The following is a 13,790-nucleotide window of genomic DNA, read 5'->3' as shown; positions in this document are numbered from 1 at the left end:
AGAAAAGGAATCAACAGCAATATTCCCATTCAGTTCATCAACTTGTTCCATTAAATCTGCAAACATACTATCATGGCATATCAAGTGAAATAAAGTGGGATCTTCACAAAAGAAGTCTTCACAATGATGTGAAACTCAGTCAACATTTCTAGTACACCCTCTCTTAAGCAAGTGGCCACACAAGAATGGTAATTACATATTTCTACTTAAACCAAGTTTCAATCCCTGTGGAAGACTATGATGAGGCACAAGAAACCAAAATGTGATAGAGCAAATGTAATAGAAGCTTGGTAATTACACGCATCCTATAAGTATACATATTTATCAAAAGAAACAAAATTCAAAAATGAGAGAAGAGAAAGAGTATCACTGTACTGTCACAGGAAGTTGAACAAAAGTGGACAAGAGAAGTGGTGTTCCAAAGGCAAATGAAAGCAGGCCGTGCCCAATGACACGCGGTTATTTAATGGCCACTATGACAATGAGATATTACAGCTGATCATTCCAAAACATTCACTCGAAGTTCCATCCCAAGATTGTGAATATTATTTCCCTTGTGGTTTCATTCTGATGTCTTCTGTAAATGGTGTGCAAATCGGTAGCACCACTGAATGTGAACGGGCAGAGGAATCACCAGGGTTCCTAAGCAGGAGCAGGGCTGTGAGCTGTTAAATCCCACATAGCCCAGAAGCACCTGGTAGCTCCTGTCATCTTCGACTTATATGTCTTCCACAGAGACCACAATTCAGAGCTGAACGAAGGCAGGGGTCTGGCAAACTCTCCCCAGATAGTTTGACCCCCCATAATAGTTGCTTCTACTCAGTAAGCACAAACTATGTTTATTGATCAGGAAAAAGCATACTTAAAACTTTCTGTACATTATAAGTAGGCAAATGGATAAACAAACTATGGGACATCCAAACAGTGGGATATTATTCAGTGCTAAAAAGAAATGAGCTATCAAGCCACAAAGACATGACGCAGCCTTAAATGTATATTGCCAAGCAAAGAAGCCAAACTGAAAAGGCTACCTACTGTATGATTCCAACTGCATGACATTCCAAAAAAGGCAAAACTATGGAAACAATAAAAAGACCAATAGCTGCCAGACAGTAGGGGGGAGAAAGGAATGAAAAGGCAGAGCACATAGGAGTTTTAGGGCAGTGAAACTATCCTGTCTGATGGATGTGGATACATGTATGTGTAGTGGATACATGTCAAATGGTGGCTCCTTTTATCAAAACTCATAGAATGTACAAGGCCAAGAGTGAACCCAATGTAAACTATGGACTCAGGGTGATAATAATACATTAAAGTATGTTGAGCAGTGTAACAAATGTACCACTCAGGTGCCAAATGTTGATAGTGGGGGAGGCTGTGATTGTGTGGTGGCAGAGAGCATATGGGAAAGTGTACTTTCCACTGAATTTTGCCATGAACCTAAAACTGCTCTTAAAAATAGTGTCTGTTTAAAAAAGAAAAAAGCAGGATGAGAGAAAATATTTGTAAGTCATATAGCTGATAAGGGGATTATACCTAGAATATATAAAGAACATAAAGAACAGTTACAACTCAAGACAACCCAATTAGGGGTGCCTGGTTAAGAGTCCAACTCTTGATTTCAGCTCAGGTCATGATCTCACAGTCTGTGGGTTCGAGCTCCATGTAGGGCTCTGTACTTACAGCACAGAGTCTGCTTGGGATTCTCCCTCCCTCTCTGTCTGCCCCTCCTGGCTCGCTTGCGCGCGCGCTCTCTCTCTCTCTCTCTCTCTCTCTCAAAATAAACAAATAAACATTAAATTTAAAAAAAAGACAACCCAATTAAAAATGGAGCAAAAGTCTACAGCGAAGAAAACAATCAGCAAAACTAAAAGGCAACCAACAGTATTGGAGAAGATATGTGCAAATGACATATCAGATAAAGGGTTGGTATCAAAAATCTATAAAGAACATACCAAACTCAACACCTGAAAAACAAATAATCCAGTGAGGAAATGGGCAAAAGACATGAATAGACACTTCTCCAAAGAAGACATCCAGATGGCCAACCAACACATGAAAAAATGCTCAACATCACTCACCATCAGGGAAATACAAATCAAAACCACAATGAGATACCACCTCACACTTGTCAGAATAGCTAAAATTAACAACTCAGGCAACAACAGATGTTGGCGAGGATGTGGAGAAAGAGGATCTCTTTGGCATTGTTGGTGGGAATGCAAACTGGTGCAGCCACTCTGGAAAAGAACGGAGACTCCTCAAAAAATTAAAAATAGAACTATCCTACAACCCAGCAATTGCACTACTAGGTATTTATCCAAGGGAGACAGGTGTGCTGCTTTGAAGGGACACACTCACCCCAAAGTTTATAGCAGCACTATCAACAATAGCCAAAGTATGGAAAGAGCCCAAATGTCCGTCGATGGATGAATGGATAAAGAAGATGTGCTATATTTTCAATGGAGTATTACTCGGCAATCAAAAAGAATGAAATCTTGCCATTTGCAACTATGTGGATGGAACTAGAGGGTATTATGCTAAGCAAAATTAATCAGTCAGAGAAAGACAAAAATATCATATGACTTCACTCATATGAGGACTTTAAGAGACAAAACAGATGAATATAAGGGAAGGGAAGCAAAAACAATATAAAAATAGGGAGGGGGACAAAAACATAAGAGACTCTTAAATATGGAGAACAAACAGAGGGTGGCTGGAGGGGTTGTGGGAGGGGGGATGGGCTAAATGGGTAAGGGGCATTAAGGAATCTACTCCTGAAATCATTATTGCACTATATGCTAACTAATTTGGATGTAAATTTTAAAAATAAAGAAAAAATTTTTAAAAATTGAGCAAAAGTTTTGAATAGACATTTCTCCATAGAAGATATTGAAATGGCCAATAAGCACATGCAAAGATGCTCAACATCATTACTAATTAGTAAAATGCACTAGGATAGCTACAGTCAAAGAGACAGACAATAGCAAGTGTTAGTGAGACTGTGGAGAAATTGTAACAGTACGTATATTGCTGAGGGAACATAAAATGGTGTGGCCATTTAAGAAGAGTGTGGCAGCTCATCAAAATGTTAAATGTATGACCAACAATTCTAACTGTAGGTAGCTATCCAAGAAAAATGAAAATACATTTCCACACCAAAACCTGTCCATGAATGTTCACAGCAGAATTTATAAAAGTCAAGATATGGAAACAACCCAAATGCCCATCAAATAAAGGATGAACAAAATGTGGCATATGCACACAATGGAATATTATTTGGTCATAAAAAGGAATGAAGTACAGATACATGCTACAACATGCGTGAACCTTGAAAACATTATGCTAAGTGAAAGAAGCCAGACACAAAAAGTCATATATTGTATGAGCCCGTATATGAAATGTCCAGTTTAGGCAAATCCATAGAGAGAGTACATTCATGGCTACCAGGGTCTGGGGAGGGGAGGATGGGGAGCAACTGATAATGGATATAGGATTTCTTTGGTAGATAATAAAAATGTTATAGAATTAGATACTGGCTATAGTTTTGGAGCTCTGTGAATGTATTAAAATAACCACTGATTGGGGCGCCTGGGTGGCTCAGTCGGTTGAGTGTCGACTTCAGCTCAGGTCATGATCTCACACTCTGTGAGTTCGAGCCCCGCATCGGGCTCTGTGCTGACAGCTCAGAGACTGGAGCCTGCTTCAGATTCTGTGTCTCCCCCTCTCTCTGCCCCTCCCCTGCTCATGCTCTGTCTCTCTCTCAAAAATAAAAATAAAAACATTTAAAAAAAAAACCACTGATTTACATTTTTTAAATAGGAGAGCTTTATGGTATGTGAATTACATATCGACAAAGTTGTGAAAGAGAAGGAGGGAGGGAGGGGAAAGGAACAAGGAAGAGAAGGAAAAAAGAGGGAGAGAGGGAAGGAAGGGGGGAAGGGAGGGAGGGAGGGAAGGAAGCAGGAAGTCAGAAGTATGCTGTTTCTGTGATGACTGCCATGTAGCTCAACAGGAAAACCCAGGTGTTATACTGAGACATGGGTGGCAAAGAAGCAGTTTTCCCTGGAATGGTGACACAAGAAGTGATAATTCTAAAGGAAAGAAAAGGAAGTTTGTTTTAATTATGTCCTCATAAGATGCAAACTTGGGGAGAAACACACCAGGAGCATTACAGTCACAAAGAAATATCACAAAAGAGCTTTTTTCTAGATTCTATAATGCTATTACAGCCAAAAGAGAAAACCACGAACATAATGAATGCTAATTAATACATGTGAGAGAAGAGTGCCTCATAACGTAGGAACACGGAAACAACAGAAAAGATCAGTCATTTGTAGAAATAATCCAAAGGATTCTTTCAATGTGGAAGCAAAGGGATTTGAGAACAAGTGGAACAAGTGGTTTCAGTGTTTTATTAGAAAGACACAATTAAAATATGACTTTAATTAAGGAAAATAAAATTTAATCAATCATATTGAGCCATGTTTGAAGACAGTCTTTATTAATACAAGATGATCACGTAACCTAAATAAGCAGAGATTCAATGAACAAAATTGAACAGTTTCTCTCATCACTGCTAGCAGAGATGCAAAAAATTAATATTCCTGTCTTTTTGGTGGAATACCATATCCCTAAAAAGAATATTTGTCATCTAATTTTCTGAGCCTCTTGCACACCAATCTTCCAATTATAACTTAGCTTTTGCTATGGATTTTCCCTTCAAAGAAAATACACTAACTAACCAAAGGATTTATATTTATTTACTTAGCAACTGAAAGGTGGCATGGAAGTTTATACATCAGTCACTTGTGAGTTCATTTAATATAAGTCAAATCCTAGTGCATACACTCTCCTTTTGGAATGTTCATAAAACTAATTTTCAAGACTTACAAAAAGAAAGCCGATCCAGGTTCCTAGATTGCCCTCCTACCACACCCCCTTTAGTATACCTCTCTGGGGTCTCCAAACAAGAGTAGTCAGGGATTTCTCTATTTTGACACTCTTATAATGAGCAATAAAATTTTTGCCAGACATAGAAAAACCTTGATTAGGGCTAATTAAAAGAGGTCACTCTGTATTATTCATACTATTTAAGACCTGTGGTTTAGTTTTAATTACATAGTATAAGTGGAATGCACAACTATATCCCCTAAAGGTATAGGTTCCTGGGGCGGGGGGGGGAGATAAACTCCATTTATAAGTAGCATAACATAGATAAATTCCACCGATAACATAGATATTTATAAGTAGCATATTTATAAGTAGCATAACATAGTATTATTTTTTATATTTATATTTATTTATATTTATATTTATTTATTTATATTTTTATATATTACTTATATATATATTTATAAGTAGCATAACATAGATAAACATAGCATAACATAGATAAACTCCATTTATAAGTAGCATAACAATTGTTTATGTGTGAAAAGAACTTCTAACATCCATAGCAGTTTTTAAAGCAATGCCATACATTCTGCTTTTTATCTCTTGCACTCTGTTAATTTGCTTAACAAATTCTCCTTCATAAACAGTTCAAGGCAGCCCCTCAAAATCTGTAGAAAATAATACATGAATAATGAGTTATAAGTATGCAATCTTTTAAATGTATGGATCAGGTTTCAATCTATAAGACTGAAAGATGAGATCTATAGATCAATAAGATCTATAAAAATCAATATTATATTTCTACAATATGAAGGCAGTTCTGTTCAAAATTGTGTGCCTGTAGCTTTTGTTTATAAACCCACCTCTTTTTTAAGTAAGAAAAAAGCCACAAAAACACTAGTTCCCTATACAGAATTACAGAAGCGCGATGCCCTCCCTCTTGTGTCACGAAAATCCATGTAAGGTACAACAGAGCTTAGACAGGTGTTAGATTTAATATCAGCTAGGTATCCAAAATATTCTCAATTCAGGTAACGCAGAGCCTCAGGATGTTAACCTAGTCTGCTGGGCTCTTATAAAACCAGCAGTTTTACTTGGAAGAAAAGGCACACAGAATCTCGGTTCTACAAGTAGAAAATCCCCTTAGGAGGAGCCAGTCGAGTAAACCAATGGTTCACCCGGCTTCTCCCTCCGGTCCTGGGGCTGCCAGTGGAGACACAGCAGCTAGCCTCCTGGAACACCTTCTCTGTTGACTCATTTGTGAGTCATCGAATTTTTAGCAGAGACATCACGTTGCAATCTGTTGTTAGGAGCCAGAGACATTCTGTAAGAAATAATGTATGCATTTTCAGGGCTGATGCAGACCTGTGTGCGGCCACGGCCAAGGAAGCATAATGATGTGCAGGCATCTGTCTTCTTGGTCAGACTCTCCAGGGCTCTCACTGCTGACTTTATGTAACAGACACAACCCTGCCATTTAAAGCTGCAGACACTTCTCTTGCACGGTTCCTTAAAAATCTGTTACTCTTAAACTATTTCCTATGAGGACTCTTTTTCCTTTCTTTTCTTTATCACCTTACCAATGATGAATATAGAGTAAAAACTCATGGAAATGTGGGGGTCTTTGTTCATAATCTGGTCCCCCACCCCCCAAAAAAGTCTATGAGACAGAATTTTCAAATACATTTCAGCCAAGCATCATGGTTCCTAGAACATTGCTATTTATGTGTGTCTGTGCACAAAGACGTGGTTCTCAACAGGCAGAGAGTTTGGACCGCGGCGGGGGTCATTTGGCAATTTCCAGGAGCATCTTTAGTTGCCACAACTGGGGGCAGGGGAGACCACTACTGGTATCTAATACACAGAGTCCACAGATCTGCTAAACATCTTACAATGTAAAGGACAGCCCCCCCACAACAAATAATTTTCTGGGCCAATATATCAATATTGCTGAAATTGAGAGACCCCAGCATCGACAAAAGACACTCCCTTGAAAAATCAGATCACATTCCACATCAATACGGTAATGGGAAAATGGGTGGTGTTATTCCAAAAAAAAAAAAAAAATCCCCTTCAAAGAGCCATTTGAAAAGATGCAGCCTTTCAAGAAGGAACTAATGACTGTCAGGTTCCCAGCTGGGCTTGACACAGTTCCAATGTTTACAGGGTCCCTGTGGATGCTGTACATTTGTAAGATTGGAAATAATAGGCTCCTTTGTAGAATAAATACAGCAATTTGGGTCTTAATGGGAGCTCTGACACACACCGCCGCATTTCAGTGGCACCATGCATTAACCTTTGAAACTTCAAAAATGGAAGGCAACATTTTGATAAAGGTTTCTAAATTACAGGAAAAAGTATTAACTGGATATTAAATAGACAACATAAGGGAAAATTTGGAAAGAAAATAATTAGCATGGTCACAGTGAACTCAGCATTACTGGAACCCAGATCTGGGGTGAGATAGCATTCTGTTTGGGGAAATTGATTTCGTTTTTCACAGGCTAAGCTCTAACTGCTCCTTTGTTTTCTTTTCTAGACAGAAACATAATTATTGCTAGGTGGCAAATGGTCTATAACATGAGAAGCCATATTGTTAGCTTTAGTGTTCCATATCTTCAGTTTTATTTACTTTCAAGCTAGGGATTAAGGATAGAAGAAAGATGAAATCAAATGTCTCCAGTTGGACATCTCTCTGAGATGGCAGATGAGATCCAGTCGTAAACTTCCACAGCAAAGCAGACCCACCTGTGCCAGATGCAATTAAAGTGCTGCTGGTAGCAACTGCTTCACAGAAAAGTACTCTTTCTCACCTTCAGAGGTGAATGAAGAACTTGTATCTCAGAATATAGAAGGAAACAAATCTACGAAGTCTAACTAAAAGCTTGATGGGCGCAAACAGCAAACTTCACCATGGATTCATTACCTATATTTTCTGTGCTGCTCCATAAACTTTCATACTCTATCACTCATACTCTCTCTCTCTCCCACTCAGCCCTGCCCAGAAGCATCAGAAGCATCACCAAACAGCATGTAGCTGAAAGGAGATAAGCTGAAAGAGATGTAATTCAATTGCACAATTCGAAGTTTGATGCAATGCCCTTTTAATCGAAACAACGTACATTTTTAGCCTACAAATATCTTTTATTCAAAAGGTTTCCCTTTATCTGATTGAATTTTAACCTCACAGCACAGAGGTGACGTATGTAGGGCAAGCATCCTCATCCCATTAGTCAGGTGGGAAATGGAGTCTCAGGAAGGCTATCTTACATGTCCAAGGCCGTACAGGTTAACAGTGGTGCTAGAAGCAGAACTCCCTTGGCTGAAGAAGTCACATAGAATCTCATAAAAAAAGACCTTGAGAAAGAGAAAGGCAACTCCTGACATCCGACAGCTGGCCTGGTGTGATCGGGCAGGCTCAGTGCTGCCAAGGGCACCCTGACTCTCACAGCCAGGCCACGGTGTCCTCCTGCGAACGTGAACGATTTCACAGAACACCAACATCAGACAAGGCCGCTCCATGCCCGGGATGGATCGCGTCAAAACAACACTGCTCCATAATCATATCTGAATACTGACAACATGTCAATGTTGTCCAAGCCATAAAAATGATTTGATATCCCTTTCCCCTAGCTAAAATGAGTGTTTCTTCTTTAGCACTCACACCGTTAGCCTGGCTCTCATCGACCCTCCCTATAGATAAAAATGTATTAAGATACTTCCTCCTCCTGCCAGCATTCTTACCCACAGTGAGCCCCACTTCTTTAAATCCTCCCCAAGTCATCTTGTACAAGCCCAATTCCTACCATAGGTTCTTTCTAGCACCCTCTGAGAGGCCCCACAGTTCCCTTGGATGTAAATGCAATGTGCAATTAACCCCATTTAAGAACTGGTGTGTTCCTGGCAGTCATTGGCAAGAGACCATCGACCAGCTTATAGTAAGAACCAAAGACTCAGCTTTTAAACATGGTTATGGATGGTGTTTTCTAAATCATGGGGAAAGAAGAACCCAACAATCCTGGGCCAGCTTTTGAAAACCAAGGAGAAAAGAATCCACACAGGGGGAGAAAATTGAATTATAAATAAATGATCCAACCCATTTAATAAGCCTACTTCTATGTTTAAGGACATTTTGACACAAATTAAAGTACTCGTTGGGCCAAAGACCTGATACTTCAGTTTCACTTCTGTTGTAAACCTGATAGTCAGATGGAGAAAGAAGTCAAACAGGATTGACTCAGGTCCAGAAATTCCGATTTGATTCACCTTCCTCATATCAGTATCCTCATAAAACATAAAGCTGAGGGCCAGTGCAAAGACAGTAGTCATTTTGATTAAACGTTTCAACTCATTCTGTCAAAAGGTGGAATTTTGAATGCTGTAGTAATCATTCTTAGCAATTCCAAAAGAGATTGCCAAATTCCTAAGAAAATTAAATTATACACTGTGTCTATTTTACATCCAAATATCTAGCTAAATTGCTGAAAATACATATAGGTATATAGATACACCTTTCTAGCCAGCCCATCAACCAGGTTTTGTCTGCATCACACCAAATTGTCCTGAATTTCAGAACTTTCTATTGAATTAAGTCCTACTGTCCTCGTAACATCATCTTCTTTACAACGGTGATGAAAAAGCAGGCTGAATAATAATAAATATCTTAATGAAAATTGGCTTTTAAATAAGATTGAGATGTTTTTTGAGTGGGATGCTTCATAATATCAGAAAAATCAGTCATATAGTTGTTTGATGCCTCAATTTCTCCCCGTAAATAGAACCCAAGTTATTTTTAATCAGAAAAGATTGTCCCATTGTGCCCTTTTACTATCATCATACCATAATTCAATTTGTCTTTCCTAATTTCTATGCACTTATGAAAAGTAAACCCAGACCCACCATACCTCCCAGATGCCCATGGCCATCAGTGCTCCATCATAAATGGCCTCCAAGTTGCCAGAAATCTCCCTAAATACCTATTACCAGACATCTATTTATAATGTCAGTGCATCATCTTTTACTTATTATCTGTGATTCATAGCCTCTAGTCAGAGAATCTCTCAGAATCCCTAGTCTTCAAATTTTCTATTAACTTTTCAATTTGTTCATATAAAATATGCACAATATTTTTGGAATTTGTTGGGGAAAAAACAATTCCACTCACCACAGTTTTTCCTTCATTTTGAGCATCTCGATAATCAGGATTAAGCTAAAAAAAAAAAAAACAGTTTTGAATTGCTATTAACAGCACATTAACAAGACCAATGATCTTCAATTCATTATTGTATCCTTAACTAAACTCAATATTAAAAAAAGCCTAAGAAAGAAACCATCACTAAATATTACAATTTAAAACATTACCTTCAAGTTCTAGCTGCAGGAGACATGAGCTAAAATGCCAAGTTTATGGCTTTTGTTTATATTAGCACAGTTGACATCTTTGCATAAGTGAGAGCTGACGATCTCACACCCTCTGAGGAAGCCTTCAAAAGAGATCATTTTGCCCACCACAAAATCTCCCACTAACCAACAACTCTGTTTTTTAAATTAGACCAAAGGAAAGTCTTAACAATGATCCGAGATCGTGCTCCACGTGCTCTATACATAAGAAAATCAAGCAAAAGAAGAGCCATATACCAGATATATATGTTGGATATGAGGGCTATTGAATGAGTATTGTGGGGTTTAGGGGTCATTCCAGTGAGGTTGATGAGTTTTAGAAATGCTGAGTGTTAATCCACATATTTCCGGCTGGCTGGAATCCATACCTCCTGACACAGTCCCAAAAGGATGTCTGCATTGTACTGAAATAACCAGCTCATAATTTGTAAAACAACAGACTTGTAAGGTGTTTTTATTTAAATAATGAGTTGTTCACTCGATTTTAACCACTTCAATATGAATATGTTAGTGTATATAACATGTAACCACATAAAGTCTCCATTTAAGGGGCTCAGTCACTTAAGTGGCCGACTCCTGGTCTCAGCTCAGGTCATGATCTCACGGATCATGGGTTCGAGACCCGCGTCGGGCTCTGTGCTGGTGGCAGGGAGCCTGCTTGAGATTCTCTCTCTCTGTCTCTCTCTCTCTGCCTCCCACCCAGTTCTCTCTCTCTCTCTCTCTCAAAATAAATAAATTTTAAAAACTTAAAAAAAAATAAAGTCAACATTTAAAATGTAAGATCAAGAGTCTTTCTCAGAATGACACTTGGCTAGTGGCTCTGAGGAATGTCCTCTGTACTTAGTACCAAATATCAGTGAAGGTGCTGAAAAAGATCAAGAAGAAAGCAAAGCAAAGCAAAAAATCTCAATCCCATCAAAAACGAAGACTGAAAAACAACCTAAACCCAAATCTACCATGAATTGCCAGTAATTACAAAACAGTCGATGCTGGAGGAGAAGCAGATACCTCTCCAGTTTTTATCTCCTGGCATTCTTCAACCTCGCTTCAAGCTAACAGCCTTGTGAACACAAGTAAGATACATGCTGTGGTTCCCACTGTTTGTCCATCCACTCAGAGACCCCAAGTGTTTGCCCACCAAAAACCTACATAGAAGTGTCTACCGCTGAGGAGCCATTGTTAGACTGAGCGGAGACTGGTCTCCCCAGACTCCCATCCACTGTCCCACTACCTCTGTCTTTCCATGACCATCTAGATGCAACAAAGCTCAGAAAACAAATGGGCAGAAAGTCAAGGGAACAGATGATAGCAGAGGGCTTTCTGAGAAGCACTGCCCGAAGAAAGAGAAGAGAAAGGACTGTGGCTTTGTATGTGGGAATCACACTGCCTAACACTGTAGAAATAGCAGAGAATAGGAGAGAGAAGCAAGTGCAGGAGAAACCAGGGACACAGAGTCGCCATCTGCTGGGCCTGAGACCCGCACTGCAGTGTGTCCTTCAGTCGGTCCTTCAGCTGAAGACTGAAAAAGGATTGAGAATTTTCAAAAATAGAATAGGGGCACCTGGGTGATGCAGTCGGTTGAGCATCCGACTTCGGCTCAGGTCATGATCTCACAGCTGTGCCGACAGCTCAGAGCCTGGAGCCTGCTTCAGATTCTTCATCTCCCTCTCTCTCTGCCCCTCCCCAGCTCGTGCTCTCTCTCCCCACCTCCTTCTCTCTCTGTCTCTCAAAAATGAATAAAAATTTAAAAAGATATTTTTTTTAATAAAATGAATAGGGGCACCTGAATGGTCCAGTTGGTTAAGCATCCCACTCTTGGTTTCAGCTCAGGTCATAATCTCACAGTTCGTGAGTTCAAGCCCCACATTGAGCTCCAGGCTGACAGCACAGAGCCTGCTTGGGATCCTCTCTCTCTCTCTCTCTCTCTCTGCCCCTCCCCACTCATGCATGCTCTCTCTCTCTCTAAAAATAAATAAACTTAAAATAAAATAAAATTAAAATTAAAGCAAAAATAAAATAAATAAAAAATAGAATAAAAAGACCATCTACTCAATCCATCTGGCTCTGCACAGAGTCCACTTGCTGAGGATAAAAAGGAAGGAAGGAAAAAAAACAACAACATGGGACTGATTAAAAAGCATGTTAGAAGGGGAAATTCTTTTTACAGAGCCTTTCTGAATATTTTCTATGGTACAATGCAAAATAAATTTTCAGGAAATGGTTTGGCATATTCAAGAAAGCATAAGTAAACATTTCCTCTACGTAAAGACAACAAACTACACAACAAGCTAAAATATAACACAGAAGTAATTACATAAATAATAATATTAAATATAAAGAATTATAAAAAGAAATTAAGAAAGATTTCACTAAAAATGAAAAGTGAATACAAAATTAAACTCCATGTTGACAGCAATAAAAATGCTATAGTAAATGAGGGATAAAAAAAAATAAACAGGCATCTCTCAATACAGAGGAAAGATATAAAGAATTAAAAATTAGGAAAAAGAAAATAGCCATGGAGGACCAGAGAAGGGCATATCAATTAACAGATAACCAGCGTCCTGAAAAGGGAAAGAGAAAATTAACAGAATACACAAGCAATAATCAAAGATAATACAAAATAAAGTTTTGCTCGGCTGACAAACTGTGTATATAGAGGTTACCATACCCCACGAAAATCAACTAAAACACCTGACACATTCATTTGAGGACAATGAGCAGGGGAGACAAAACATAAAACAACAGTAGGGACATAAAAGATGGCCAGAAATTAGGTTTAGACAAAAATACTTACCATATAATAGGAGAATGGATAAATAAACGGTGGAATATTCAAACAATGGAGTACTACTCAGCAATAAACGTGATGAGCTACAGATATAACAACAAGGATGGATCTCAAAAATATATATGCAATGGGATACTGCTCAGCTATAAAAAGGAATGAAATCCTGTCATTTGCAACGATAGGGATGGGCCTTGACAACATTGAAATAAGTCACAGAAAGCAAATACCATAAGATCTCACTTACATGTGGAATCTAAAACCAACTGAGTTCATACATAGAGAACAGATTGGTGGGTTGCCAGAGGTGGGACATGGGGACTGGGTGAAATGGGTGAAGGCTGTCAAAAGGTACAAAAGCCACTTACAAGAAAGTAAGTCGTGAGGATATAATGCCTACCATGGCGACTATAGTTAACAAGACTGTATTACATATTTGAAAGTTGCCAAGAGAATAGATCTTAAAAGCTCTCATCCAAGAAAAAAAATTTTTTATAATTACGTATGGTGATGGATGTTTTCTAGACTTAACTGTGGTAATCATTTCACGATGTATACATATACCAAATCATTGTGTTGTACATGTAAACTAATATAAGTGATGTCAATTATATATTCTTAAAAATGTTGTAAGTATGTTGTAAGTACTCATATGACTCCATTTATATGAAATCTAAGATCAGATAAAACTAAACTGTGGTTAAAC

The 13,790-nt window shown here is 38.6% G+C and overlaps 1 protein-coding gene across 6 annotated transcripts in view; it reads right to left on the bottom strand.

Moving 5' to 3' along the window:
- Nucleotides 1-13,790, bottom strand: part of ITPR2 (inositol 1,4,5-trisphosphate receptor type 2) — a 488,958-nt gene that overhangs the window by 353,583 nt on the left and 121,585 nt on the right. For all 6 annotated transcript variants that reach the window (XR_008419706.1, XM_019452273.2, XM_053895795.1 and 3 more), the window contains one exon: nt 10,061-10,105. Coding sequence is in view for 5 of the 6 variants with exons in the window: in XM_019452273.2 (XP_019307818.1) it covers nt 10,061-10,105 (45 nt within the window). In the remaining variant the exon portion in view is untranslated. The remainder of the gene's footprint in view (nt 1-10,060; nt 10,106-13,790) is intronic.

The sequence above is a fragment of the Panthera pardus genome, unplaced genomic scaffold (genome assembly GCF_024362965.1).
Source record: "Panthera pardus isolate Hobbes unplaced genomic scaffold, ASM2436296v1 HiC_scaffold_6, whole genome shotgun sequence".
In the NCBI taxonomy this organism is placed as follows: domain Eukaryota; kingdom Metazoa; phylum Chordata; class Mammalia; order Carnivora; family Felidae; genus Panthera; species Panthera pardus.
The sequence above is the reverse complement of the archived record's forward strand: the minus strand, read 5'-3'. Positions and strand labels throughout refer to the sequence as shown.